Here is a 27,439-nt window from a genome sequence, read left to right on the forward strand (position 1 = left end):
GTAGTTTAAAATAATGTTTTAACCCTCTTAATAGCCCAACTTGTCAAACTAATATATTGATTCTCTTAGGCAACAGCTGGTGTCAAAGTGTGGCTTTTGGCTCAATGCGCATGATGTCTGTAGGTTAATTAGAAATTAGTTTTCTGAATAGTTAATGAGTTAAACGACTTGATATACACCAGCTTACTGCTCTTACCACCTACAATGCAGTAGAATTCTTCTCATTTCTCCAGGTTGCCCCGCTGCTAACTATTGCTGAGACCCTGACCCAGCTTGACCTGGAGCAGCTAATTTTGACAGTGATCTCATACCTGCTCGAAATATTTAGTCCAGCTAGCCTACTGTCTGAAGTGGTCATATACATTCTCTGTGTCTTAACATAAACACACATACACACAGTGTTGACCAGACAGATAGCTCTCCCTGTCTTTTTCAGTCACTGGCCCACTCACACATACACTCAATGTCTCACTCACAGCTTCCTTCCATTGGCAGTCTTTGGTTTGGTAACATGACACAGTAGGCAGGGCAATGTATGACCCGTGTGTCTCAGCTGGTAGCCTGTCATCAGCAGGGCCTATGTAAGAGTCGGCAAGGCCAGTAATATGTGTGAAGTGGGTCAGAGCGCCCTGCACGGCATTATGACAGCTGATGAGGATAATGGTGATTTTGTGAGTCTGCTTGTGTAACCGCTTGCGCTTACCTGTGGTGTGTCATGGTGTTTTGTGAAGCTTGACATTTTCCCCTGACATTAGTATGGATTTTGGACAATTTTGAAAACATTAAATGGCTATTAATATTTGCTGTTAAATGCCCGGTCAAAGCATCCCTGCCCTGCTGTATTACACCAGCCTGTTAATGTGGTTTTATGAGGCCAACATGATGTGGATAGCCTCTTTTGCTATGATGTAACTGGCCCAACTCTGCTGTATATCTGCAGCCACATGAGATGATGCAGACAGTTGGCAGAGAGATGTCAACATCAGGCCCACCAACATACTGACTGAACTGGGACACACTAGGCAGAGATCAGTGCTGCTGCTGCTGGCAGGTTTTGTAGTTGTTGAGTCTACTATGGGCAGCTCATGTTATGACATGGAATAGTTCTTATGCCTGGATGATATTTTGTGTTACTACTGCATAAGAATAGGGGTATTCTGTACTAGTACTAGCTACAGCAGCAGTGTTGTGTTGAGCTCATTACCATCATCAATATTTTTTGTCAATTGGGCAACAATGCTAGTAGCAAATTCTTCCTCTTCATCTGCTTTCCCTCAGAGCTATGATTAAGTTTTTGTTGACGCAAACAAAACACTTCCTGTAGCTGCTCCACATTTAAAGCACCAGTAAGCGTTGTCAGATTTTTATTGTTAGGTGTTATTTTAATTATGGAGTTTTCTAGGGTAATTGTTCATATGCATTTGTTTGCAGTGATTTGCCAGGTGATCAAGAATAAATGGACTTGATATTACAAAGTCATTTGTATTTATTTATGATAGTCGTCAACTAGGTAGTCAACTGGACTCATTGTGGAGTTCTTGAACAGGCTTCATTACTCATCTGAGAGGCTTAATTAGTACTGAAGCTCTAATTTGACTTTCTACCATTTGATATCCCATGACTTGGATGACTGAGAACCAACATACTAAGATTGCTTGGAAGAAATGGTAGATCCTTTTCATCCTGCCCTGTTCTTTCTGCTTCTGCCTTCCCATCCCTCTCAGTCTGTGCACACTGCAATCCATGTATTTATTTTTAATAATATTCTTCTCTCTGCCCTTCTCACTGGTACTCGCTCAACACAAATGGCAGCAGTTGGGAATGACGTTTCCATCTCCTTGGCAACCCTGTGGGCTGGTTTGTGTTTGTGTGTGTGTGTGTGCGTGCGTGCCTGCGTGCGTGCGTGCGTATATGTTGAGGGAGGCAGGGGGGAGTGCTGAGGAGAGAGCTGCGGTAACATAAGAGAGGAATGGGTGGAGGAGGAGAGAATAGTTAAAGCTGGTTTATTCATAAGCACCCCACCTCTGCCTCTTATTCACAATTTTTCCTGCAGCCCCTCCCTGCCATTAAACCATGACGGTCCGCTCAGCCATGAGGATGACACTTGAGATGAATGATTCTTTGCTTTCTAATCCAGAACCATTCATTCTTTTTGTGCTAGAATATACGCTGTATGTGTGTGAGCAGGCAAAAGGAGGAGTTTTTTTTTTTTTTTTTTTCAAGTGACTGAATCAGGCATTTGAATCTGCTTACAGTTCATGGTGTGGCTGTATTCTGTGCTGCTGTATGGTCGGCTTATATAAGCAGAGTGGGGTGGGGGCATGTGGGTGTCCTGGTCAGCGATGTGGTGTAATGTTGCTGATGCTGCTGCTGATGACGCCTTTGCTGTTGCATTGCCTGGGTCTTCCCCACAGTGGGAATCCCTGCCTCGCTTGTTCACTCATCTCTCATCTATCCTGCAGCACGGCACAGCAGTACAGAAAGGGACATGCATGAATGGCACCCATCCATGCTGCATGAATACATGCAGACAATCAAGATTGCACTTCATCTCATCTCATCTTTTGCTTGCATACATGCTTGTATATGGGATTTCATGCATGCTTTTTTATCTTTCTTTCAGCACGCACACACAACTTCTGCTGCTGTCGGACAGAAGGATTGTTATTCATCTGTGTTGTCTGTCTGCATAGGTGAATGGTTGTAATGCCTAAGACGTCAAGAGTATGGAGCTAGAATTCACCCCAAAGCTGCCTGTGCTTCTGTGTTAAGTTTTTCTATGATGGGAAAATAGGTTTAATTATGTAATTTAGAAAAAGTGAAGAACAGAGAAAATACATGATAGGGATGTGATCATCAAAGTTATTGCTGTAATTAACATTTTCGTTGATGATGATTATAAAGCCCTAATTGAAGCTGTTGTGATTTGATAGAAGTTGAAGGAGCTTGCTGATAGACGATGTCTAAATTGTTTAAATGGGTAAAGCTGGTGCATGTGTTTATGCTGTATGTTGAACCAGGCAATTTACTACCATCCTGTTCAAGTCCTGCATTGTAATCTTAATTGTATGGTGAATTGCTCATATTAACCTTATTAGCTTATTTCAGTGATTCTTAGTATAAGCAGATAGAGTGGACTTTGATGTTTCTAAAATTCCCAGAATCAAAGCATTTTCTTAATAAGTGGTAGTGCCTTACTAAAGAAATTCTAGTTACAAGAAATACAAAACTAGTTGGCACTATAAAGGACCTCAAGTTGAAAGGACAATCATTTTCACTGCACTTAGTCTAAAGCTTTGCTAGATGGATCCTTCATGTATGACATTTTGCTGCTACTGCGATTAATAGTGAAAATTGTTTTTTATTTTTTTTATTTTAACCTATTCTTTCCCAGAAAACATACATTTCCCATTCATAAAGAGTGGTGCCCACACTGCAGAAACCTGCATTTTAAGAAGTGACAAATATAAATAACAAGCAATTTAGCAATTTCTGGGAATATTAGACCTGAGTTGAGGTTGTGATTTGTAAACCCTGTGTGCCAGTAGGCTGTGAGCTTTCAGTTCTTTGTCCTACACCCTGCTAGAATGAGCAGTAGCAGCAGCGATGAGTCACTCAGTGTGTGAAATATGACGTCATCCGTGTCTTCCTCTTCTTCTGTTTTTGGTGCTCAGGGCTCTTAACTGGAGGACAGACCATGCTGCTGCACTGAGCCCGAGGAAAAGAAAAGAGAGAGGCCTCAGAGGACCGCTGAGGTCGTGGCTGGCCTGTTGGTGTGTGCCCCCCTTCCCCCTCCCCCTCCCCCCTTGTTTGGCTGGCTAACTGCTGCCTCTTCAGTTCACCTGATTGCTGTAAATATATCTTCCTTTTTTCCATTTGTGCATGTTATTTTTTTGTTGCATTATTGTTCTAGTAAAGATGTGTCTTTTGGAACAGGTTTGTGCCCATATTGGGAAAATTAAACCTCTAAATATGTTTTAATGTTGTTATGTTTTTTTAAATTGATAAGTTTATTTTGTAACTGATTTTCATGATTGTAATGTAAAATATTAGCTTATGCTATAGTACCTTGGTACATAAAAGAAAGTAGAAGTTATAAAACAACCTATTCAGTATAGATTTCCTGATCAGCTGTTAATGTATCAAACTGGATGAAAAAATTCAGTCTGTTTTATCCATCAGTTGAGTTGTCACTCGGGGTCATGTAAGCACTCTAAATATCACATTGGTAGAGCTTTGGCCATACAGTTTGTTCCGATAAAATTAACACTTCTTACTTGTTACAAATAAAGATGTTAATAACCTTAATTACTAAACAACAATATAGTTACTATCTCCGTTCATATTAATCTGTTGTTGTTTTATTTTTATGTGGACACATTTTGGGGAACATTTCCCCAAATTGAGGCAGCTTATTCTTAATAAGTAGAACAAACCAGTTTAGGAGCTAAATAATCATGTTGTAATTAGCAGTCATGTAACTCAGAAAATGTATCATTGTTAATAGATTTTTAGCATTTTTTCTTCTGTATGTTGTTTTCTCACAGCCCCACCCCAAGGGCTAAGGCTTGCTATGGATGTCGCTTCGCCCCCTGCTGCAGCGCTGCCCAGTACACTACCTTAGTGGGTTCCCCTCATATTCCTGTGTGGTTCCCATCCAGACTCCCTGTACAGAGTCCAGCACAGATCTGGTACCACCTACAGGTAGATAGTATAGTAGTGCAGTCGCATACATATACTATATGTGGTCTGTCTCTACTTTCTCTTTTGTCATTTGTTGTCAAAACATCACTGCCTTTTGGTGTGTGAAACTGTAAATTTCCCTCTTATCTCTTTTCTCCCAGCCACTCCTGGGTTCTCCACCCAACCCCCTCCCCAACTCCCACCCTCTCCCCCTCCCCTAAGAAGATGTCAGTGAGCCTGACAACAGACATCCAGCAGGAGGGAGAGAGTGGGCAACTCATCGAGCCTTGCAGTCGAGGCAAGACCTCCCCTCAACCACAGGGCACAAAGGAGGGTACAGGGGAGGGCGTGGAGCCTGAGGATAGCTCCCCACAGGATGCACAGGTCGGAAGAAGTGATGATATAAGAGTTCTAGTATGAATTTTAGACCATTACATTGTAAATGATGATGATGGATTTGTTAGATAATTGAATAAAACAAATTAAACGCAGGAAATTTGAGTGCATTTACATGCTCTTCGATAACCTGGCTTTTTTTCAGTTGTTTTGGATAAAGGAGCACACTACTAGAGAAGACTGTCAGCTCACTGCATTGCCATCACAGTGATATTTACAGTCTGACATCGGTCAAATGCACATGCGTCTTTTAAAAACCCTGTTTACATACCCTTTTAGACATAGACATGGTCAAGAAATCACTAAGATTGATTTTTGTGACTTGGCATTTGAAGTGTACCCCAACACAAATGTTTATCTGTACCTATCCATATTATATAGTTAAATCTGTCAGGCAGGGAATTCTTGTGTATTTAATGTGTGCCTTATTATTAAGGTTAGTAAAATAACACATTTCTCTTGCAGAAACGGGCTCCCAACCACAGCCATGGCAGGAAAAGAGCCAAAGTAAGGCATTCATTTTGTTTGGTTTTTGTTTAGTTTGGTTTGTTTTTTTTTGTTTTTTGTTTTTTTTGCTACAAAGATAGGTACTCACCTATCTGAAAGTTACCCAGATGACTTTGTAATCTTACTCCCTCAAATAACCCTCTGCTCGTTTGTTGTATGGGATGACCTTCCATTATTAACATTCTAATCCTCTCAACTACGGTGGACCACCTTCTTCTTATCATTGACTTAAAACCTTAAATCCCATGAGAGGGTTAAAAGTAGGTGTGTGTGTGTGTGTGTCCTAGTGACCTTAGTGAGGCTATGAAGAGAAGGATACACTTGAAACTGCTCAGAAAGAGTATAAGTAGTTATATTCAATAACTGTTGTTGTTGTCAGCGTTATATTTTGACAGACTGAACGGTAATGATGATGGCCTACTAATGTTGTGAGCACTCAGCTCACATTATTATACTATAATTCCCAAAACAATTTCCCAAACAATAACACTTCAGGACATGAACATGTTGTTATAATATATAATAGGGGTGGAACGGTTCACAAAATCCACGGTTCAGTTCGTATCATGGTTTTTGGTGCGGTATACGTTGTTGTTTTTTCAAATTTTTTTTTAACACTCCAGAAATACCATACATCAGCATAAGATATATAGACTAATAATCGACCATTTACAGTTTTTAAAAAAAAAAAAATCGGTTATTCTCAAGGACATGTCATGTAGTCATGCAAAAACTGATAGAATGAGGCAGTTTGATATTAGGTACATCATTGTGACAGTCTTAGGTTAAAGCTAGGTGAGATTTTGGTACAACAAAAGGGGGCGGGTCTGCAAAACTGAGCTTTTCATCTCCCACTCTGAAGTAATGTTATGGGTAGCCCTGGAGGTCCATCCATCAGTAGTAAGGGCTACATAGGCTGTGTCGAACAACTCTTTGACAAAACCTCGTTTTGTTTCTTCATAAAGTTCGGGAATTACCGTGTTGCCTACTTGCCTGTTTATTTACTGTTCTTTCCTACCCGACTCTTAACTCCTTGCACTGTCAATTGACACACTGGATGTCTCCATAGGTGAGCCAAAAAAATGGACATGATGCCGCTAGCATGAACAAAACTTCACTTGGTTACGGGCACAAGGCTTTTTCACGCATGCCCTGAACCGAGGCAAGCGAACCAAACGGGACAGATGTTTTTCATGAACTGTTCCATCCCTAATATATAATAATATAATATAAACTTAATCAACTGAAACTCACTCACCCTGAATTCTGTGTACAGATGAGGATGTCTGTGTTTGGGGTGCTTAGATAAATTTGAGGTGTTTCTTCTTGTCATTTGAAATGTTCTGTGGCACTGTTTGCATATTAGCTTTTAGTTGTCTACAACCTGTCCCTGATGATCTATGTCAAATATAAAATATCTCCATACACCAGTCTGGTGGCGCACCTGTTGCTGCACCCGCACTTGGCGCTGCCATTCAACGTGCTGTTGTTATTGTTTACTGTGCCTGCCTCCTCCTTCTCTTCACATTTGATGTCAGACTAGGATGCTTGTAGGGTTATTATACTGCACTCATCAGTATTGGAGGACTCACATTTCAAAAACAAAAAACAAATACCATCACATTTTCAGAATTTTGGCATCAACTTGAAACCATGAGTTCTCGTGACATCCCTCCTTAGACATGAGAGTTCAGAACTGTCCCTGTGCGTTTTGAAACTGACCTTTTCTTCTGTGACAGTCCATGCTCATAAATCCTCCTGTTAGAGAGGTTAGATTAAATTGCTGTTATCATAGTGATAACATTTTGGAAGTTGGATCACCCTTTTCTCTCTTGGTTTTAGTACATAATCTGCAAAGGGACAGTGTCCTAATCAGCTTTGTTGAAATGGAGCTCTGTGTGTTCTCCATGTCTCACTTCAGCTTCTCTGCCATTCCTCAGGGAACTCAATTATCAGACATTATTCAGGGTTTTATGTAAGCTTACACTCTTACAAGGGATTTAGAGTTACTTTTTTATGGTATGAAAACTCAAAGTAACAGCAGAACTTCCTTTAACACAGCAAAAGACAGCCAGATACTGAAATTGAGTAGAAAGGTTTTATTTTCTTATTAAAACATCAGGTCAAGAAACACTTGTTGCACACATAGCCAAACACCATAGGACTGTATAGAATCCATTTTGTTATTTTAAATAATTATACCTAAACTGTTACTCAGCATCATCATAAATTAGGAGTAGCCCTCATTGTTTTCTCACTTTTAAATAAAGGAAATATAACATCCAGATGATAATACAGGTGACTAGAGCTCATTATTTTAGTTGTGATTTTTCAGACAAAGATCCTGGAATTGATCTTATTTTGATATAAACAAACAATTAAGCAAATTGGGATACATTTAAAATGCTTCCTGCAACTTGCAGTGTGAGTACTCCGTTATATAACCCTTTATTTATTTTTACTTTGAAGGATTTGAGCAGCATGTAATTTGTATATATTTTTTCACTTCATAGTACTGCCAGATTTTCTGAGTTCTTGCTGGAAGAGGACCAAGTTTACTGAAAACTACAATGATCAGTGTGGTCAATATTATCAAACACCAAATTTTCAGTGAACATGCCTAAAAATCAAAAACAGTCAGCTTTACAGATAAAACATCTGTGATTCTGTTTCAGTCTAATGCCAAACTGAAGCTGGTACGGAGTCTGGCAGTGTGTGAGGAGTCCTCTGGTCCGTTCTCCAATGATGGACCTCCAGAATCGGTACTGTTCTTGTGTCTAACCTTATCCCCTAACTCCTAACCTTAGTCCATACCCTGAAGTTAGCCTAATTTGCCATTTTTTGTGTTTGATTGCCATTAAACTTAAACTCTTGTGTAAGATTAACAATACTTAATAGACTAAACAAAATTAGAATTCAAAGTATTACCATCTTTTCTCATAGCAGTGGAATGTGGTTTTCCAGGATATCATCCAGCTTCATATCAGCTGTCCATCGGACAAGGAGGAGGAGAAGTCCTCAAAGGACGAGTATGAAAATGAAGAGAAGGAGAAGAAGGACAAGACTCCGCGAAAGATGCTCTCACGTGGTAAGACACAAATTTGGAAGTGAAATGTATTTTGTAGTCTGTTGTTCTGGTCTTGATCACACCTATGTTGACAACAGTTTTGGTATAATGTATAATTTTACACAACACAAGATTTAAATCTGTCATCTATGAAAAGTGGAGTTGTTTTTTTATTTTTTTTATTGGCTACAAAATACAATGAATGCTCAATAATAATCGGAATATAGTTAATTAAAATATTCTGCATATTACTGCATTAGTAAATTTAAAAACGGTTTCATTGTGTTGTGTCCGTTGCATGTAAATATAATGTCCACTGTTTTATTAGTACCCAAACTAATATGTCAAGCTAATTTCTCCAGAAGATAATTGGATCCCTCCCTCTTCTTTCTTTAATTACCTGCCTCACTCCGTCTCTGCAGAGGCCCTCAGGCGTCATTAGACTCTGAGAGCAACAGAGATGAAATGGCTAGCCCAACTGTCTAGTGGAAAATACTGGAAAATGATCCCCGGAAGAGTGTGTTTGTGTGTATTTGTGAAAGCATAGAACAGCTAGCTGGTGTCTCATGCTATCTGCTTCTAATGTTTATCCTCCCTGAACAACCTGGAAGGCTGTTGCTGGTGTGTTGAGGTGCCATTTTGGGAGCTATGCTTAGAAGCAATCTGACTTTGCTCTTTCTATCTCACTTGCACTTTACAGAAGTGTCACCTGCTCTGTTTTCCTACTCATTCTGTCAACGCTTTCTTTCTCTTGCCTGTTTATTTACTTTTTTCTTCTTTCTGTTAGACTCCAGTCAGGAATACACTGACTCCACTGGCATTGATGTTCACGAGTTTTTGGTCAACACACTGAAAAACAATCCCAGGTATGAGATTGCCACCAAAGACTGACTGATAGACATGGATGTAATAACAAGAGTACAACAGAAAGTGAACAAAATGTGAAAATGAACTAGATGGAACTGAGCTGTTAATTTACTTTAATTTACTTGGTCATTACACATGTATTTATATTTGGAAAAAGCAAAATGACTTTTGGTCAAGCTGCTTGGTCTAACTAAATAGTACACTTTTGATCATCTTTTATCCAGTATCTTACATCTGTCCTTTTTGTTAATGTGCTCATTAGGTAAATACTTTCAACAGATAGATTGAGAGAAGTGTGTAGAAGAAGCACTGATTATTACCTGCCTATTATGGAAACACCTAATTGACCAGTCAACAGACTAATAATATTGTCTGACAAAGTCAAAGTTCCCCATTCTTTACAAGAGTTTGTAGATAAATTGTTTATATGGTGTCTTATAACCACAAAATGGCAACATGATTGTGTCCATTTGTTTCAAGGAAGTCAGATAAAAAGAGAAGTGATTCAACCATTATTAGAGGCATTTATTGCTGCACATCCTACCTTTGATCTTTGGTCGGTATGCTCACAGCACTGTAGTCATTGACCTGATCTCTCTCTCTGCCCCCCCCCCCCCTCTCTTTTCCCCCTTTTGGCCCAGCAGGGATCGAATGATGCTGCTCAAACTAGAACAAGATATCCTGGAGTTTATTAATGACGACAAGTAAGCCACGTTCTTCATAACCTCTCGCTTGTATTTAAATTTAGCTCCTCCATGTCCATTCCTTTTTTATTTATAGACTGCTGAGGTAATGAGATAAATATGGCAAGTTGCAGTTGGTATTTTAGGGCATGTTTAGGTCAGTATTTCTGACTAGGACTTTGTGTTATCCTGTAACCAGAATAGTGTTATTAGACTTGATTATTATAAAAAATTTTTTATAAGTTTCTGAAAACAGTAAATCATCTTGTCCACAATTTAACCAAATGAGTTGTCTCCATAGTGTGACATCCTGCTGGTTATACACCTCAGAATCTGAAAAAAACAACAACAACCTTTTTTTAGGACAATTCTTGTCACGATACAAGACAATGGATGGTTTTACAGGAGTTGAAAAAAATCCCATAATTAGAGTATTTACGACTGCTTACTTTTCTTACTTTTCTAGAAAATATGTAGGATACAGTTTTGTATGAAAAGGGATGTTGTTTCAAACAGCATGGTTAAACTCTTGAAGTGTTCAGAGTCCCTTAAATGCCAATCCATTTGTCATGTGTACACATAACATTCAACAAAAAAAAAAAAACTTAGCAAAAAATGAGCAGTTCATTATAGTGTATACAGTTCATAGCAGTGTTGAAATAACATAAGATACTTACAATTTTGTCTTTTGTGTCCCCCACAGTAACCAGTATAAGAAGTTTCCTCAGATGACTTCTTATCACCGTATGCTGCTGCACCGTGTGGCTGCCTACTTCGGTATGGACCACAATGTGGATCAGACGGGCAAGGCTGTCATCATCAACAAGACGGGCAACACGCGCATGTGAGTGTAGTTCCTTTCCTTTGCTTCAAGCTTCAGCAGCTACAGTCATACAGCTAGGAGAAACTCGGATCTAGAATGTTTTCTAACCTTTACATAGGTATGAATACCATGTTAAAGAAATCATAGTTTATTCTGACCTTTCTCCAGTCCACATACCGGGATTGTGGCTACTGTATGTAAATGAAGTCAAGGTGGTTATGTAAATAATAAACAACCTCAAGTTAACACAAACTGTCATGGATGAGGTTGCTGTGATAACAGGAGGCACAGCATAAAGGTAACAGGAGAACCCAACAGCCATCATTTCTGTTCAGGCAGGATGAAGAACAACCTGAGCCAAACATTCAACAGAACAGCAACATATAACTGAATGGAAAGTTTTTCCGTTGAAAGCTCGCAGAGTATCAATACACCTGAGAAATGAAACCAATGTAGGCCCTATATACACCTAACTGATTCAACACAACACCCCAATGAATGGCAAAAACGCAGTTTCCTTTCCATACTGTGTGTGCACTTGAGGCAGAAAGAGAATTTAGTAATTTAGCAACCAGGAAGTTGTTTGAAGTTATGGTATACCCCACAGCCACTGCTACTAAGTAAAATATGTGTAGGTTATAAATGTAACTGGTAATTTTGGAAATATATACCTGTTGCTTCACAAAGCGCCAACAGTTTAGCCATTGCATCTTTTAATATGTAAATTTTTATGGTGAAAAAGTATTAGTAATCAATACAATATTTCCAAATGTGTTAGAATATTACAATTTTCCATTGTGCTTAACAGAAGAGACTGGCTGATCCCAATCAGGGGCATTTACACATTTAAATCATGAAAGTCTAACAATCAGGACAAACAAAATATGGGCAGATTTGATTTACACATTCTGAAGTACTAATACATTCACTGTGAAACTGCTTTTAAACACCCATTTTTGTTAAAAACATTGCTTTTGTCTTTTTTATTTGTTCTACAGCCCAGAGCAAAGGTTCTCTGAACACATCAAGGATGAACGTAACATGGACTTCCAGAAGAAATTCATCCTTAAAAGAGATGATGCCAGCATGGACAAGGATGATAATCAGGTTGACTGCACTATATACCATGATATTTTTGAACTGTATCATATTCACTGTCCATTTCTTTCATTGTTGCCAGATATGTGTGTTTAACAATTTAAGACTGCATTTTTGAGATGGTCCTGTTTCTTAGCCCTGGGAAATTCTTGCTGCAGCTTGTTGCATCAGTTGGAGATGGATCCCACAAGTGTTGTTTCAGCAGAAGTAGAGGGACACAGTAGTATGACTGTTTATTATCTTTTCCAGCTCAGATGAAAGGAGGCAAGGTCTGTTTGTGATGGCAACTAAGCTGTGAATCAAACACTCACTGATGTCTAATATTGAGCCCCCAGAATAGTTGGGCAGAGTGGTTTCATCAAGTACTGCAGCACCATTTTGGCCCAGCCATGTGTTAATAATTTAATACATCTTATTCAAATGAAGCTATATAACTTCACAGATAAGTCTCACTAGATTTATCAATGGTAGCTATGTGTAACAGCATGCAAAGTCTGAGCAGTGATTACTGTACATTATTGTAGTTACACAGTTGGCTAGTGGGTGTGGAACATTCATTCCAACAGAGAACGAAATTGGCCCGTGAAAGGAGGTTTAACAATCTCTAAGACCTGGGTGGTACCGAGGTACCAGTGGTACCAGTAATGGAAGACACTCGGCCCCCAGCTTTTGGTTGTGTTTGTGTTAAGTTCAATGTTTTTCAATGATAACGATATTATGCTGATTGGACAATATCATGTTTCTTGTGAACACAATATTTTTGCTTGTGTTAAATTGCTGATGATAAATTTAAGGTTAGAATTGCAGATGGCATGATACCACTTTGCTTTGTTACTATGCAGTAACTTGCATGTTCCTGGTACTGTCTCTTAAAATGACATGTATACAGTTTTCCTCCTCCACTGCTCCTGATTCGCTGTGTGTGAGCCACAAAACAGTTTAGCCTGAAGCACCGCTTTTTGAGATGCAAAACCTGAATCTATCCAGCGTGCTGTCAGACTTAGCAAAGACACAAGACACACATTTAAATTCTGTTATGAGGTAAAAACTCACTACTGCAACGTTTTCCGTTTGTTTCAATAGGAACTTAATACCAATTGTGTACAGACGTGCAACAGTAGGTTCTGAGGTTTTCAATTATGCGTCGAGACTCTACTCAAAAGACTCCACTATGTACTTTGTGTTCTTTGTTTTGATGGTAGGCAACGGCTCTTTATCACATGCTGTTGTCATTATCTTTTGACTTGTTTCTACTTATCTTTACACCAATTAACAAACTGTGGCTATATACGTATTTGCATAAAGTTCAGGGTGTATTTGTTAATTGAGCATATTAGATTGTAACTTTATTTATTTTATTCATTTATTTTTTGGTATGATTGTTTTCACAAATGTTAGATCCGTGTGCCACTGCAGGATGGGCGGCGTAGCAAGTCTATCGAAGAGCGAGAGGAGGAGTATCAGCGGGTACGAGACCGGATCTTTGCCCGAGAAGTAAGTTTTGGACCTGGGCAGGTTAACACACAAGGACAAATTAACATTAAATCACAAGCCATTTCATATCCATTAGCTGTTATCTTCAGCTCTTTGATAAGAAAAAAATCAGGACATCTTAATTAGAATAGAACGGTTTAACTGGTGTAGTGGCGATATTTATACCTGGTTCCCAACATTTTCTGCTAGTGACCCATTAATACAAAGCAGCCTTTACATGTGACCCCTCATCACAGGGAGCATGTCTGTGAGTTGTGAGCAGTTTTTTATCTTAGCTTTAGGTGACAGTGCTGTAAGTGAAATGCATACACAACTTCTGAAAGGTTGACATACACAGAATGTTGGTCTTAAGTGCTGCTGGTTGAATGAAGCATTTCATAATGTGCAGGTGTCATTTTTTTTACAGTCCTCTCAAAATGGATACATCAACGACAGCAGGTAAGATGATGAATCCTACTGGAGATTCTAATTTGTGCAATATATAAGACTCCATTCTGTTCACCTATCCCCTTGAAATTAGTTTGCTTGTTAGGTTTCAGTTATGAGTGTTAGCAGGCTATAGAGCCATAAACATAGCATACCTAGCAGAGTATATGTTGATTCTTCTACAAATCTGAATTCCTGGAGTTTACAAAGGTCTGGAAAATTTGACCTTGTGTAATGTTTGCCATCAAAGGAGAATTCACAAAAGCAATATACAAACATACAAAAGTAATAGTTGCTTTATTCTTGTCATTTCCTGGCAAATGTTCAGTATGCATTTGCAGATGTTTCTCTTGTATGTCAGATTTTTATATCTAACAATTTTTTCAATTTTTTGTTTTATTGAGAAAAGGGTTTTATGCTGAAACTCACTATGAGGGACACACTGTCTTGGAGAAAGATTTGTATGTAGTAGAACTAATTTTTTCTAGAAATAAGTTGGCTCACACAGCAGATACAGCCAGCCTCCATCCCAAGGCACCCTGGCCATTGAGGTTGAAAGATTAGTACATAATATGCTGAGAGAGAGAGAAAGAGGAAGCGTGGGCTTTTCAACAGTCAATTTCTGCCTTGTGTGCATTTTTTTTTTCCTTTTTTCTTCTCAGGGGTAAAACTTCTACACTACTGTGCCTACCTCTACCTCCCACTCATCCTTATCTCACCCTTCCTTAAAACCCTCTCCTGTTCTTCAATCCAGCCCTGTAACCCTAGCATTTTCTCCTAATGTTAACCCCAACAGACTTTCCACTGAGGGCTACTGCTCTAGCTCTCAAAAGAGGAGGCAGATCTTTAGGTATTGGGGTGCTGCTGACTTTGACTTGTGTGTTGCCATGCCCATTTTTGAAAGTGATTTGGTGATGATAGTGGTGACTTGTGGTGGTTTTTATATCTTTGCTTGGTGTAGTCGGCTGATTGATGGCTATTCCAGCACTGCACCGTGGGGCTTCCCATGGCCCATGCATGGCTGCTTTGTGGTTTCACTGGGGACTGATTGACCTACTTAACCATCCACCGTCAACTACATTTTTCTATAAAGTAACTGCATTGCTTTCACAGTAACCTGTTTGTTTTGTGGTTGACTTAGTCTTGTAATTTTTGTTAACATGTCACCTGTTGCATAGTAGCGCAAAAATGTGTAAGCAGTACATCCATGAAATAGTGCTTTTAAACTGACAGTGAAATGTAACTGACAAAAGCAAAATAAGAAAAATTAGACCGTGAAGTAGAACACTGTATTGGAGGCCAAGTTGTTTATTTATTTTGCGCCCCCCCCCCCCCCCCCCCCCCAAGATGTTCAGTTTACTATAAACCAGCTAATATTTTAACTATTAACTATCATTTAATCAAACTTATTGATCTATAGTACAACTATCTATACAACTATATATATTTATATATAGATATATATAGAGATGTATAACGTTTTTGTTTTGATTGTATAAAAGTATGAAGTCTATACTCTGCTGTTTATAAACATTGTTGCTTGTGTGCATCATGTAATTTAGAGGCTTATAGATTAGCTTTTAGATATAGCCCACCTTTAATTTTTTTTAAGCTTTTCGTATATGTTTTATTTGCCTTGTGTAGTTGTAAGATATTTTTCATCATCAACCTTTAAACCATGTAATTATTTGGTGACTGTATGTTTGAAGTTTTTATTCTTAGCGTTTTTAAACTTAACCATTTTTAGTGTGTTAGGTGTTAAAGACTGAGAGTGGTGGAACCACATAACAACAACAGCCTAGATTCCCTGCTTCTCCTGTTTGTGATGGGCAGTGCTGTCGTGAGGAGAGAGAGAGGAGATAAAATATCATGTGATGAACAGCAGAATCCCTCCTCTTCTACCTCCTCCTGCTCATCCTGCTCTCATCTTTGTCTGCAGAGCGAAGCGAACAAGTGTGTGTGCCTGTACAGAGAATGGCAGAGCACCCACCTTTCCTTTAAGTAGGCTGTGCAGAGAGAAGACTCAAAATAGATCCTCCATTAATTACAGTCTCTCTGAAATATTTATCAACCACAGCCACTCACTATCACTAGGGTTTTACAACCCTCACCACATCCCCGTTTTCGTCATGGAGATTCCCACAGTCAGCCTTACATGTTTTGAATTCATTTTACTCGTTCCCTCTACATGGACATGCTCGCTCATATCCCTCTTTCAGTCCTTAGAGGATGAAAAAAAACAAGTGTTTACTTGCTGCTTTTTCTCTCTCTGCTGTCTTCACTGCAGAGTGGTCGGTGTGTACACCTGCAAGGCTTTGTCTACATTAAATTCAGTGCCTATACCACAGTATTTATAGCAGCTGACACATTTTTCTTTTTTGATTTTCATCTTTATTTAAATTTTTTATATTCAAGCACAAGCACTGTCGGACATGTTCAAATGGAACGATAATATTAATGTTGACATGTCAGTGGCAGACCCGACAATTTACTTGTGATGGAGGGGTTGCCCCAGAGTGGTGGTTACGCTTACAGTATGATCATTGGTTTTCTTGGCAGCTGCCCTTATCCAGGGTGACAGCATCACAACAACACAATGAGTGTGTATACAGCAATATAGTTCAAAAAACCATAGTGGTGAACCAGTGGTAGCAAGTGGTTATTTTGTAGATAGTGTGTGTGAGTCTGGGTGTTGATGTACATCTTCTCTTGATGTCTGATTGTTTGTGTAAATCTGGTATTAATTTACAGGTGTATGTATGTCTTGTTTCTATGTCATTCTTTGTCCTCAATACAAAGTGTTTTAAGCGCATGTGTTACTGTTCATTTTTATTCAAATGTATAACTCATATGTATGCAAGTATTCTGTCATTCTGGATAGTCCTTTATGTGAATGTTGTCTCTGGTCTTAGATGGTTTGTGTGTTGAATTCATGGAGGTTTGTCTCATCTAGTGTCGCTGTAATATCCTCCCACACCCTGGTTTTGATTGTCTGGAGCATCTTTTCTCCCTGCATGTTAGTTTTCCTCTGTGGATGGGTTTGTGTGTATGAATGTGTGTGTGGTTGTATGTTTAAAATTGGAGATAATATTGTTTGGTGGCTTGTTGCCTGATTTTTGTATCGTGATTTCACTAAACTATCCAATATGCATCTGTGTTGAATGCCTCATCCTAAAGCTCAAACTGTCAAACTTGTCAAACTGTCTTTACTACCTGTTGATGACCTTCCCCTGCTTTTCTGCTTCTGCTCTCCCCCCCTGTCCTATTCTGTCTTTGTTTCTACCCCAACTTACCTTCCTTTCTGCTTCACATGTTCACATCTTCTCTTTTTCAATATGTTATTCATCTTACCCTTATACATTTTTGTCTCTCTCCTTCTCTGTCTTCTTATTCTTCTCTCTGTAATTTGCATATCTGTCACTTGCTACCCCTTAACCATCCTCGCTTTAACTCTGTTATTTCACCTTTTTCTTTCCCCCCTTTCCTGCATCTATCCCCATTTTATGCCCATCATTTCATCTCTTTCTCTGTCTCTTCTTCCTCCCTGTTCTGTCTTCTCTCAGAGGGAATCGTGAGAGCTCTAGCCGGGCATCCAGCAGTCGTCAAAGCAGCACAGACAGTGACATGAAGTGCCTGGAGCCGCGGCCTTGGAGCAGCACCGACTCAGACAGCTCCAACCGCACCCTCCGGCCGCCCGTCACGAAAGCCAGCAGCTTCTCTGGCATATCCATCCTTACCAGGGGGGATAGCCTTGGCAGCAACAAAGGCTCACAGGGAAGCTGCAAAGGCTCTCGCTCTGGTAAGGACTGAGGAGACAAGTTGATGAGAAAGGAGACATCTAGGTCTCTCCAGTGTAGGTCACTAAAGCTAGTTGTACTTAACCTCTTACTGAAGTATTAGCTTTTGCTATCCATTATGATTATTGCTACTGAAGCGACCATGGCATAAAGAAATGTGTTGCCCTGAGTCATGCAGGCTACCCTTTATATTAAGTTTAATGTCATAATGCATATGTTATGACTTATGCTCATTGAAGTTAATGAATGGGGGGAAAAACTATATAGTACTGTATTGGCCTTACTTTAACCCCATTTATAAGATGACACCCTCTTTTCTAACAAACTGACATGGAAAATGCATTTTTGAATGCTTTTTCTTGAAAAAGAAAAGTGAAATGTAAATACCACTTTTGACTGGCTTAGTCCATCAGTCAAATACTCGCACACACTTGTGTCATTCTCCTGGCCAGAATGATTTTCTATATCTGTTGGAATTTTTTCCTTTTTTCCCTCATTATGAAATTCTGTGACATCCGTAACTCTTGGCTGCTTGACAGATGATGCAAAATATGCAGTAGAGATGTCCGGAGATGCTTTTGACTCATTTTCCTTTTCTCGTCCTGTAGGTTAAAATGGGCTTACTAAACACTTTTAGGGTTAACTCTTAAGAGACGCACTATAAGACATTAAAGCCGCAATCAATCTATCATGCTACGCTAGAATTACACTGGCACTTGCTCCTTTCAAAAAGAATGTGATTTTGTAAATATTACCACCCTAGCCTTTTCAAACATGTCATCCAGGAAAAAAATATTGTCTTACATTCAGCTTATTTAAATTTCCCTGCAAGTTAAAACATTCAAGGACCATTTGTAACTATAATTTAACCCCAAGTCCTAAACATTTAAACTTGAGACAGTCTTCACTTTTGCTGAGATTTTAACTTGAGCTTGCATTCTAGTGGTCTGGTAAACATACATTATTTTATAAGATATAATAAAAATACAAGAATACTTACCAAGACATTATTGTAATTCCCTTGGTTTCATAAATAAGATTGCTTTAATAGGAAAGTTTTTTGGGTTCATCATTTCATCACACAGAAATGAATGAAGAAATTATTTCCTATATCTATCATGTCTTTTCTTGCGTCATTAGGCCTGCCCCTAGTCAGTCCTGATGTGTGTCCCCCACCCGCAGCCTCCCAGTCCAGCCGTAGCCTGCTTCCCTGCCCGTCACAACAGCCACAACAGCCGCAGCCGCAGCCACAGCCCCAGGCTCCACCTCAGACTGCCCTGCTGCCCACCCCACAGCAACACCCCATGGGCAACCACATGATTGCTCAGGTAAGTACCTTCACCACCTGTATTTATGTCAACCATATCAGTAACAATGAAGATGCACTTTCAAGCTACACAGGATCCAATTTAATCAGGGGGTCAATAGCTTTAGTGGTCTTTTGTCCACATTCCTTCTCTGATGGGTTTAGTTATTAAGGTATTGTCACAAATGAGGGTGGAATTTGGTCACATATAATGAGAAGGAACTTCGAGCAACAATGTGAAAGTTTTTGACAGTCAATAACAACATGTCTGATAGCAGCCATTTCCTTTCTTGTTTCTCTCTGAGTAGAAGAAATTGCATATTTTGTATGCATTGATTTATTGCTTTTGTATAATATTTAGAAACTACATTTGGTTTCTATTTCTATTCATCTGTTCATTAACAACTTTTCCTCTGTGTTCTAACCCATATCTTTCCTATGTCTTAAATTCTCTTTATTCCCTTCTTTCCGTCTGCTTCTGTCGCCCTCTTTCTCACTGGCTTGCTCCGTTCTCTCTATGCTCTGCCTCTTTATTTCCTTCCTATCCCTGGTGGTGTGTATAGCCGGTGGCATCTCTGCAGCCCTCTCAGCCTGTCTCCTACTCCAGTCCTTCCTGCCCCCAGGTTCTCCTGCCAGTTTCTCCTCCCCAGCAGTACACAATGGTACTGACACCTCTTGTAGTGTCATCTCTTGATAGTAATTCAGTTAAAGACTGCATAACTGTCACTATCACACTTCACACTTAACTAATGCTGTATTCTACTAAAAACTCTGGCACTCTATTACCCTGCTCTTATTCACATCTGTATGGTATTTAATCACATTGATGGAAGAATTATGTCTTTGCTGCTCTGAACCAGTCAAGTATTACTTTCTCTCAGGCTGCATACCTACCTGGAATTCCCTGAGAGACTGGAACGAGAAAGTCTTTTTGCTATTCCAGGATGTTAATGAAAAAATGAAGTGACAAAAAGACTAGATGGTACAGAATTTGTATTCTTTAATGTGAAAAATATACCGTAGCATTCACTTCTCAAATGAATCCATACAATCATAGATTCTCATCTTAGTTAGTTAGACAAGCATGTTCTGCCATGAGCAATGTTTCTATAGACCCAAACTTTACAGGAACACTATATTTTGGGAAATATACTAGTTTTCTGTCAAACCCAGAGTCAGATGTGAAGATCAAACTACAGAACTGTGTCCTTAGGTTTAGCTCACAATATTGCCACCATTACATCCAGGTATTGGTGTTGTACAGGATTGCCAAACATTGTACTGGATGCAAAGAGAACTTCTCTTCTTACACCTTGCAAAATGGCAGATAGGTATTTTCCAAAATGGTGCTTAAATGCTCATGTCTCTGTTGGTAATGATCTGTGCTAGTGATCACTCTCTGATAGATCACTCAGTTAGACCTTATACTACAGCTCCAAAATTCACAAAAGGTACTGATATATATGTACCAACTGCAAATGACCACTAATGACATCATTCCCATTCCTCCCAGGGAGAAGAGCTGGCGCCCCAGTTCAGCCAGATGACGCTGAGTCGGCAGGGCTCCAGTGAGAACCCTGAGCCTCCCCCTATGTATCAGGCTCCTCCCACGGTGCTGTCCCAGCACCCCCCTCCTCAGACCAGCTATATCATGGCTACCACGGGTCAGCCTATGCCGCCCCCATCTGGCTACCAGCCTGCCACTGGACACCCCCATCCACCACCTCCACCACCTCCTCCATCTCAGCCAGTCATGCAGGCTCCACCGCCCCCACAAGGCTACATGCAGCCTCCTCCACCTCAACAGGTACAACATTCTCAGGCATCAGGCATGAGTTAAAATTCACTTCTCAAATTTTTTTTTTAGGTTTTGTTTGAATGTTCTTAGAATACCAGAGAAAGGGATAGTACTATACCAGTGAATGAATGAATATAATTCTGGGACCTCCCATGCTTGCCACTGGTAATCTTGAGTGTATGATAAGTAATAGTAATTGGTCCCAGGTCAGCAAAATAGACTGAAGTACTGTACCCTTCATTTGTGTAGCAAGTCAGGCTTTCAAAATTCCAAGGGCACACCCGCAGAGAAACAGAGCACATAAAATAAACTGAATTTGAATGTGATGTCTCTTTGTTCTAGGGCCATCATACTGGGCAATTAAAGTTTATTTGGAAGTCTTAATTGGATATTCCACACATGCAGAGGGGTTTCCCTGCTTTCCAAGCCAATACAAATGTTTCATAATAAGAAATAAGATAGAGCTTCAACAGTTGACACTGGGCATGCCTAAATAACAGGTCATCTACCAGGACAGATCCTAGGAAAGAGATCACATACTCACTTTCACCGTAGCTAAAATGTAAGCAGTTAGTTATTGGTAGAAGTCTGACTAACCAGTCGCTTGACTTTTGTTATTTGAAGAAATCCAAATTTGTGTCAAAAGAAATTAGGATGAGACTTCTCCATTGATATATTATCACTGTTAATGCTTGTGAACTGCTTCAAACTTGTTCACAGCCAATTTGAAGATCAGCCCTGACTTCTGGAAGTACTGAATGGCACACTGGAGCACTTGCAGGAACACCATGTATCTCAGGGCTGTGGCTGACAGTACATATATGTGTGGTGATGATAATGCACAGTACCAATATTTATCCATTTTATCTATTACAGTACATTTGTGAGGTGTGGGAGTGAACCTTATGCATAAAAGTAACAGTGACTCACAGCATTATCTTTTTTTCATTATGTTAATTTTTTTTTTTTCAAAAGTATTGAAAATCAGATTAAACATTAACGTAAATATCAAAAGGAAACCTATGTTCATCTAAGAGTTAACTGTTGTTTTTAGTGTTTCCCAGAAGAAAATCCTCTCCTTTACAAAATATGTTGTCTTAGGCCTTTCAGATCTCACACAGACCTCTTTTGGATCATTTATGACAACTGTGATCCACAATAACTGAGAATTTTGGTTATACATTATGGTTATAGAGGAACGATAAACATTATTTACACATGAAGAATTAGAAATAGCTTCTGGATGTTTTATAATAGCTCTGCTGCTTTGAAGCTTTCGCTTCACTATATTTTGTGAATGGAAGAGTTACATTACTGCTATGGCAAAATATGGTGCATCTCATTTCTGGCAGCAAAGGACATTGTTTGTCATGTCATTGTGCGAATGGTCACATTGCATTAACATAATATTAAATAAGGAACTGCTACATATCCTGGAACAGTTCAGTTTTAACAAATGCATTCGTGAAAAAGTATTTTGTGTTTAAGTATGAATTTTTCTTTAGATTTCAGTTCATTACAAACACTCTCTCACGAGCTTAATTCATATCGGACTGTTCCTGCTTCCTTCCAGATTTTTGCTACTGTGGAGCATCATGTTCTTTACACCTCATTAATTAGTGTTAATGTAAAGATTTGTTAATGAAAGAGAACAGTACACTGTGTGATCATCCCTGCACCTTGTTAACACACAGATACAGAGAGATAAGGCTTGATTGTGTTCTTTAATTTAACATTGAGTAAGTGATATGAGAGTCTTTATGGTGGTTTTCCATTATAGGAACCTAAATGCAACAATAACTGTCATTCCCCATCCCTTGTAATGACAGAGCTAAACAGCAGAATCATGTTTTCTGCTGCTGCTTCTGTTATAAAATAAGGTTAAAAAAAAGGCCCAGCCATTACAGTTAAACAATATCGTGCTGTTTTCTTGTGAGTAATCGTTTTCCTGGCACTAGGAAATAACTTGTTTAATTGACAATGGCTCAAGCCAGCTCTTCTCACAGTAAATACATAGTTTCTGTTTCAAGCTGTGGTGCAGGTACGCCACTTGTCTCTCACTAGAAAATTTCCAAAAAATGAGTTCTTGTATCAAGTGTGAATTAATGACAAAAATAGAGCCCAGTGTGCCTTGATTTGCTTGAAGTGCTGGCCAATTGAAAATGCAACACCATGGGTCTCGCATCATTCTCCTTTGTCTCTTGTCTTTCTCTGCTTTGTAAAAACCCCAATGCTTTATTTTAAGGGTATGTGATTTCTGAATAATGTCAAAGTCATTTAATATGTTTCCTACAAAGAACCAGGTAATCTGGTACAAATTACAGGAAAAGTTGTAATTTCCATGAAAGCACTGCTCCAAAACCCAAGAAAATCTTCAGTCATTAGGCACTTACTTTATTTCCTTTTAATATGTTGAACTGCATGCTTGCCTGTATGCCTGTATAAATTTTATACTTGCGCATTTTCACCTTATCTGCTATGCATTGATTTAAATAATAAATAAAAATAGATGCCGTGAAAATCACAAATTTAAAAAGATCAAGTTCTTGGAAAGGTGGAAAAATTCAGATATTAACTTTCTTATGTACACTTACAGACTGAGGTGTGACATGTCAGCGATGTGATTCCTGTGAAGTTGCAGGATTCACCCAGTGGGGAGTTTGGTCCTCTCACTCAGAGCGCTGTGTGTCACCTTCACAAGCTCAGTCTCAGTCAGCAAGCCTGTCACATTCTTCAGATTGCAGAGGCGGTGACAATAATGAGTTCTCTCACTCTCTGTCACTCACACACTTCCTTCCCTCTGTCAGGCCTTTGCTTGAGTCCATGAAATAGTTATTATAATTCATTTGAGGAAAGAGAACTAAATTGACCTGGCCATTAAACACCCTGTGGGAGACGTTAGGCCCTGTGAAGTAGCTCTGGGGCTAAGCTGTAAAAGAAGATAGTCTGTTTAGTAGAGATTTAATAGCTGAAGTCACAATATTTTGTTTATTTGAAGGGAATCAGGTGTGAATAGTATTTCATTAGAACAGGTAAATCACGAGTGAAGTACACTATCCCAGAACCTTTTTCACAGTAGGTAATTGAGGATTTACTGGAATCAGGTGGACATTTTAAAGTACCAAATAATTGTAGTGCTTTTATGTTGCTTTTGTGCATATACTTGCTTATTGGACCTCAAATGATAAATGCATTGTTCATATATCTAACTATTTGCAATCTTGCAAATAGTTTTGAGATGTTCCTGCACTGTAAAACCTAACAATTTTTTTAACTGATCCATCTTGTCTCCTGTTTTGTCTTTTCATAGCTTTCATTCTCCTTGCTTTTATTTTGTAGTTCGCTCTGACCTATATAGACAGTGGCTTTTCATGACTTTTAGCACCCTACACACCTTTCTATATTATCCTCACACTTAGATCTCTGTACTTGTATAAACAGTATTGGCTGGGAAAGGAAGATGCACTGTGTTGTTCAATGTGTGGGTGGTCGGCAGTGTAACAGGAGTGCAAATATTGACACCGCTGCAGCCGCTAGATGGTTGAATGTTGTCATATATGCAGATGAAGGTGGAGGCAGAACATATCGATCCTCCTAACATTCATCTTATTCTGTTTTTCCATTTGATGTCTTATTTGGAAATTCTTCATGCTACATTTAGAATGGCTATGTTAGACACAAGCTGTTCCAGCTAGTACTATGGACACGTACAGCTATGAAACTACTGTGAACTGCTAGACTATTCTTGTTTCTGTGCATCATTGTTGAGGAAGCACAGAACAGAGTTCTCTGGGATATTGTTTTAAAGCTGCTATAATAATTTTATTTTTACAATGGATCACATGACAATTTGCTCGCTGCTCTTTTAAGCAGAAAAGCTCTAAAATCTGACACTATGCTACCTGTCCAGCAACAAACAGCAGACAGACAAAGTTAGTGAGTAGCTGGTGATAGCAGTGTGGCATTAAGTCAGTAAAGAGCCAGATATTAACTACATGAGCTGGTGGAGAGCAAAAACAGAGCTAAGAGAGTGAATATTGGACTTTCATTCAGACAGAAACATGACTTCAAATGAATGTTAATGTTGCTCTGTACATGCTGGACGTGTAAATATGTAACTGTTTGCTAAGAAGTTTGCCAAATCAATGTAGAAGATGATAACGTGAATGTAGTGTTTCTAGCATGTTTCCACTGCCCCCAGATGGCAAAAAAAAATATCATAGGTTTTATGTCTTAAGCTATAATAGTGAGGTCTAACAAGATTTTTTGCTCAGCTTTTTACACTAACTTGCAATTTGTTCCTTAGTTGCTTTTTAAGTATTGAATATTTATGAAAACCTTTTTAAGAGTGTAAATCTGCAGTTTTAAATGATTTCTTAAATGTCTCAAGAACCTGATTCTCTGGCAGAAAAAAGAAATCAACTCATGCCATTTGTCTCACTAAGTCTGTGGTCTTCGTATGGGGGCTGCAAAAACTGGTGCCAGTGCTATGAAATATATGAGGTCGAAGGCAACTGATATAAGTCGGTGCAAACAGTTTTCTTTTCCTCTTGAAACTGTGTTTATTACTTTTTAAACTGTTTTATTTTGTGTGTTGTTTCTCTTCAGATACAGGTGTCATACTACCCTCCTGGTCAGTATCCCAGCTCAGGCCAGCAGTACCGTGTGCCCCAACCCATGTCCCACCAGGTGTCTTATCCTGCCCAGCGCACACAACCCATGCCTCAGCCCACACAGCAGTCAGGTCAGTACATTGTGCTGTGTTGTATTCTTGTCTCCATAAATGAATGGCTATATATGGATTACTACTGTAATGTAGATATGCAGTATTAGTGTTTCCTGTATATTGTTTTAAAGATAATATTGTTAATTGTTGTTCACACGCACAAAGTCTTTTTGGTGCTTGATATTTTTAAGTGTTCACATATAGTCTTACCACAAAAAAAAAAGAATAGAGCTAAATTATGACATGAAAATATCCAAAATCATCCAAAAGGAATCCAGAGCAGTATCATCTTGTCCCTGAGCTATAAACTGCTAAATCATACTCAGTGTCAAGTCTAACAGGTGAAAGGTTGATTTTAAACAACCTTGGTCCTGCATTGTGCTGCCAAGTCAAATATGCTCAGACCAAAATAGAGCTCTGTCTTTTATTCGTGGAAAAGCCTTGACAGCTTTATCCTTCAGTCTTTTTCATTTAGAGTCTGTGAAGACTGGCTCTGTGTTTATACAGTAAATGACAGATAGACATTGTTGACAACTTAAATGGACTCTGGCTTGTAGCAGAGGCCTGCCAAAACCACATGGATCATGAAGTTGCAGCCAGTTGCATCAATCCAATGCTGCTGCCTGGTTTGAAATAAGAGTTTTGTGATGGTGAAGATTTATACATAAAGAAACCATGAACAGTGTGAATTAAGCCCTTCTGGACTGAAATAATTTTCTTCAACTCCTTTCACTCCCTCCACCAAGGAGGTTATGTTTTCATCCATGTTTGGGTGTTGATTTGTTTTTTGGTTTGTTCATTTCTCCGCAGGATTACGCAAAAAGACTAAAGTGATTTGCATCAAACTTGCCGGAGGGATGGGGCATGGGTCAGGGAAGAACCCATTAAATCCAGGAACTTTCCTTAACATTGCGAGATGTCAACATTTTTGGCAATTTCTCAGGAAATAGTGTATGGGTCTTCAAATCAGACATATTTCTGGTGTTGATCTACGAGTTTTAACAGTTTCGTGAATCCACATTACAACCGGAGTTGTATTTATTATTAGTGAATATGGCACCAGCAGCGTTTTTCAGTGCTTATAGTACAATGCATACAATAATTATATAATGTTGATGGCATCTTTTCACACAACAAGTAAAACCATACAGCTGTCTTGTGTAAGGATTAAACTCAATAAATAAATAAGGCTAAGACATGTAAGATTGTTTGGGATGGCAGAGGTATTTGCTCTAGTAAATGCCATTCTACATTGATTTTCTCCTCAAAAGCAATGGCTCACCTGCCAATCCCAATTTCCCCTCTCTTGTGCTGTACTCCATCTTTACCACCCTTGCAAAATTTCCTTCTCCAATCGTTGTCTGTTGCCATCAGGTCTCCAGACAATGATACCCAGCCAGCAGCCGAGCTACCAGAGCATGATGGGTGTGCAGCAGCCCCAAAACCCTGGTCTGCTCAACTCTCAGAGGGCAGGCATGGGGGGACAGATGCAAAGCATAATGGTCCAGTACCCACAGATGCCATCATATCAGGTATGGATGATTTTAATTCAGCCATAAGGTGTAACTTGTTGCTACAGCACGTTTTTCTTGACATTCTTTTTTTAGTCGTTATTCACAAGGGGTTGCTGTATTTTTTTTGTTTGTTTTTCTTTTTCCACAAAAAAACTCCTTGCATAATAGTTTTCAGATCTTTATAATTTTTGATACAAACATATTCTGAATTCTTTCAATATAGATTCATAAAGAAAAAGAATTAATTTCCACTC

The 27,439-nt window shown here is 39.1% G+C and overlaps 1 protein-coding gene across 13 annotated transcripts in view; it reads left to right on the forward strand.

The window, feature by feature from the left end:
• The window catches only part of LOC130182971 (R3H domain-containing protein 2), a 52,222-nt gene that overhangs the window by 18,064 nt on the left and 6,719 nt on the right, over positions 1-27,439 (forward strand). For 3 of the 13 annotated variants that reach the window (XM_056398230.1, XM_056398240.1, XM_056398249.1), the window contains 19 exons: positions 3,675-3,851; positions 4,548-4,704; positions 4,845-5,067; positions 5,545-5,586; positions 8,262-8,348; positions 8,530-8,674; positions 9,441-9,519; positions 10,165-10,224; positions 10,907-11,047; positions 12,025-12,133; positions 13,523-13,618; positions 14,007-14,056; positions 14,841-14,894; positions 17,608-17,843; positions 18,982-19,169; positions 19,711-19,809; positions 20,661-20,954; positions 25,554-25,689; positions 27,046-27,203. In XM_056398230.1, coding sequence (XP_056254205.1) covers positions 4,909-5,067; positions 5,545-5,586; positions 8,262-8,348; positions 8,530-8,674; positions 9,441-9,519; positions 10,165-10,224; positions 10,907-11,047; positions 12,025-12,133; positions 13,523-13,618; positions 14,007-14,056; positions 14,841-14,894; positions 17,608-17,843; positions 18,982-19,169; positions 19,711-19,809; positions 20,661-20,954; positions 25,554-25,689; positions 27,046-27,203 — 2,133 coding nt within the window. In that variant the 5' untranslated portion in view covers positions 3,675-3,851; positions 4,548-4,704; positions 4,845-4,908. The remainder of the gene's footprint in view (positions 1-3,674; positions 3,852-4,547; positions 4,705-4,844; positions 5,068-5,544; positions 5,587-8,261; positions 8,349-8,529; positions 8,675-9,440; positions 9,520-10,164; positions 10,225-10,906; positions 11,048-12,024; positions 12,134-13,522; positions 13,619-14,006; positions 14,057-14,840; positions 14,895-17,607; positions 17,844-18,981; positions 19,170-19,710; positions 19,810-20,660; positions 20,955-25,553; positions 25,690-27,045; positions 27,204-27,439) is intronic. The other 10 variants (XM_056398273.1, XM_056398256.1, XM_056398264.1 and 7 more) reach the window with 10 other exon arrangements.

The sequence above is a fragment of the Seriola aureovittata genome, chromosome 2 (assembly GCF_021018895.1).
Source record: "Seriola aureovittata isolate HTS-2021-v1 ecotype China chromosome 2, ASM2101889v1, whole genome shotgun sequence".
NCBI lineage: Eukaryota > Metazoa > Chordata > Actinopteri > Carangiformes > Carangidae > Seriola > Seriola aureovittata.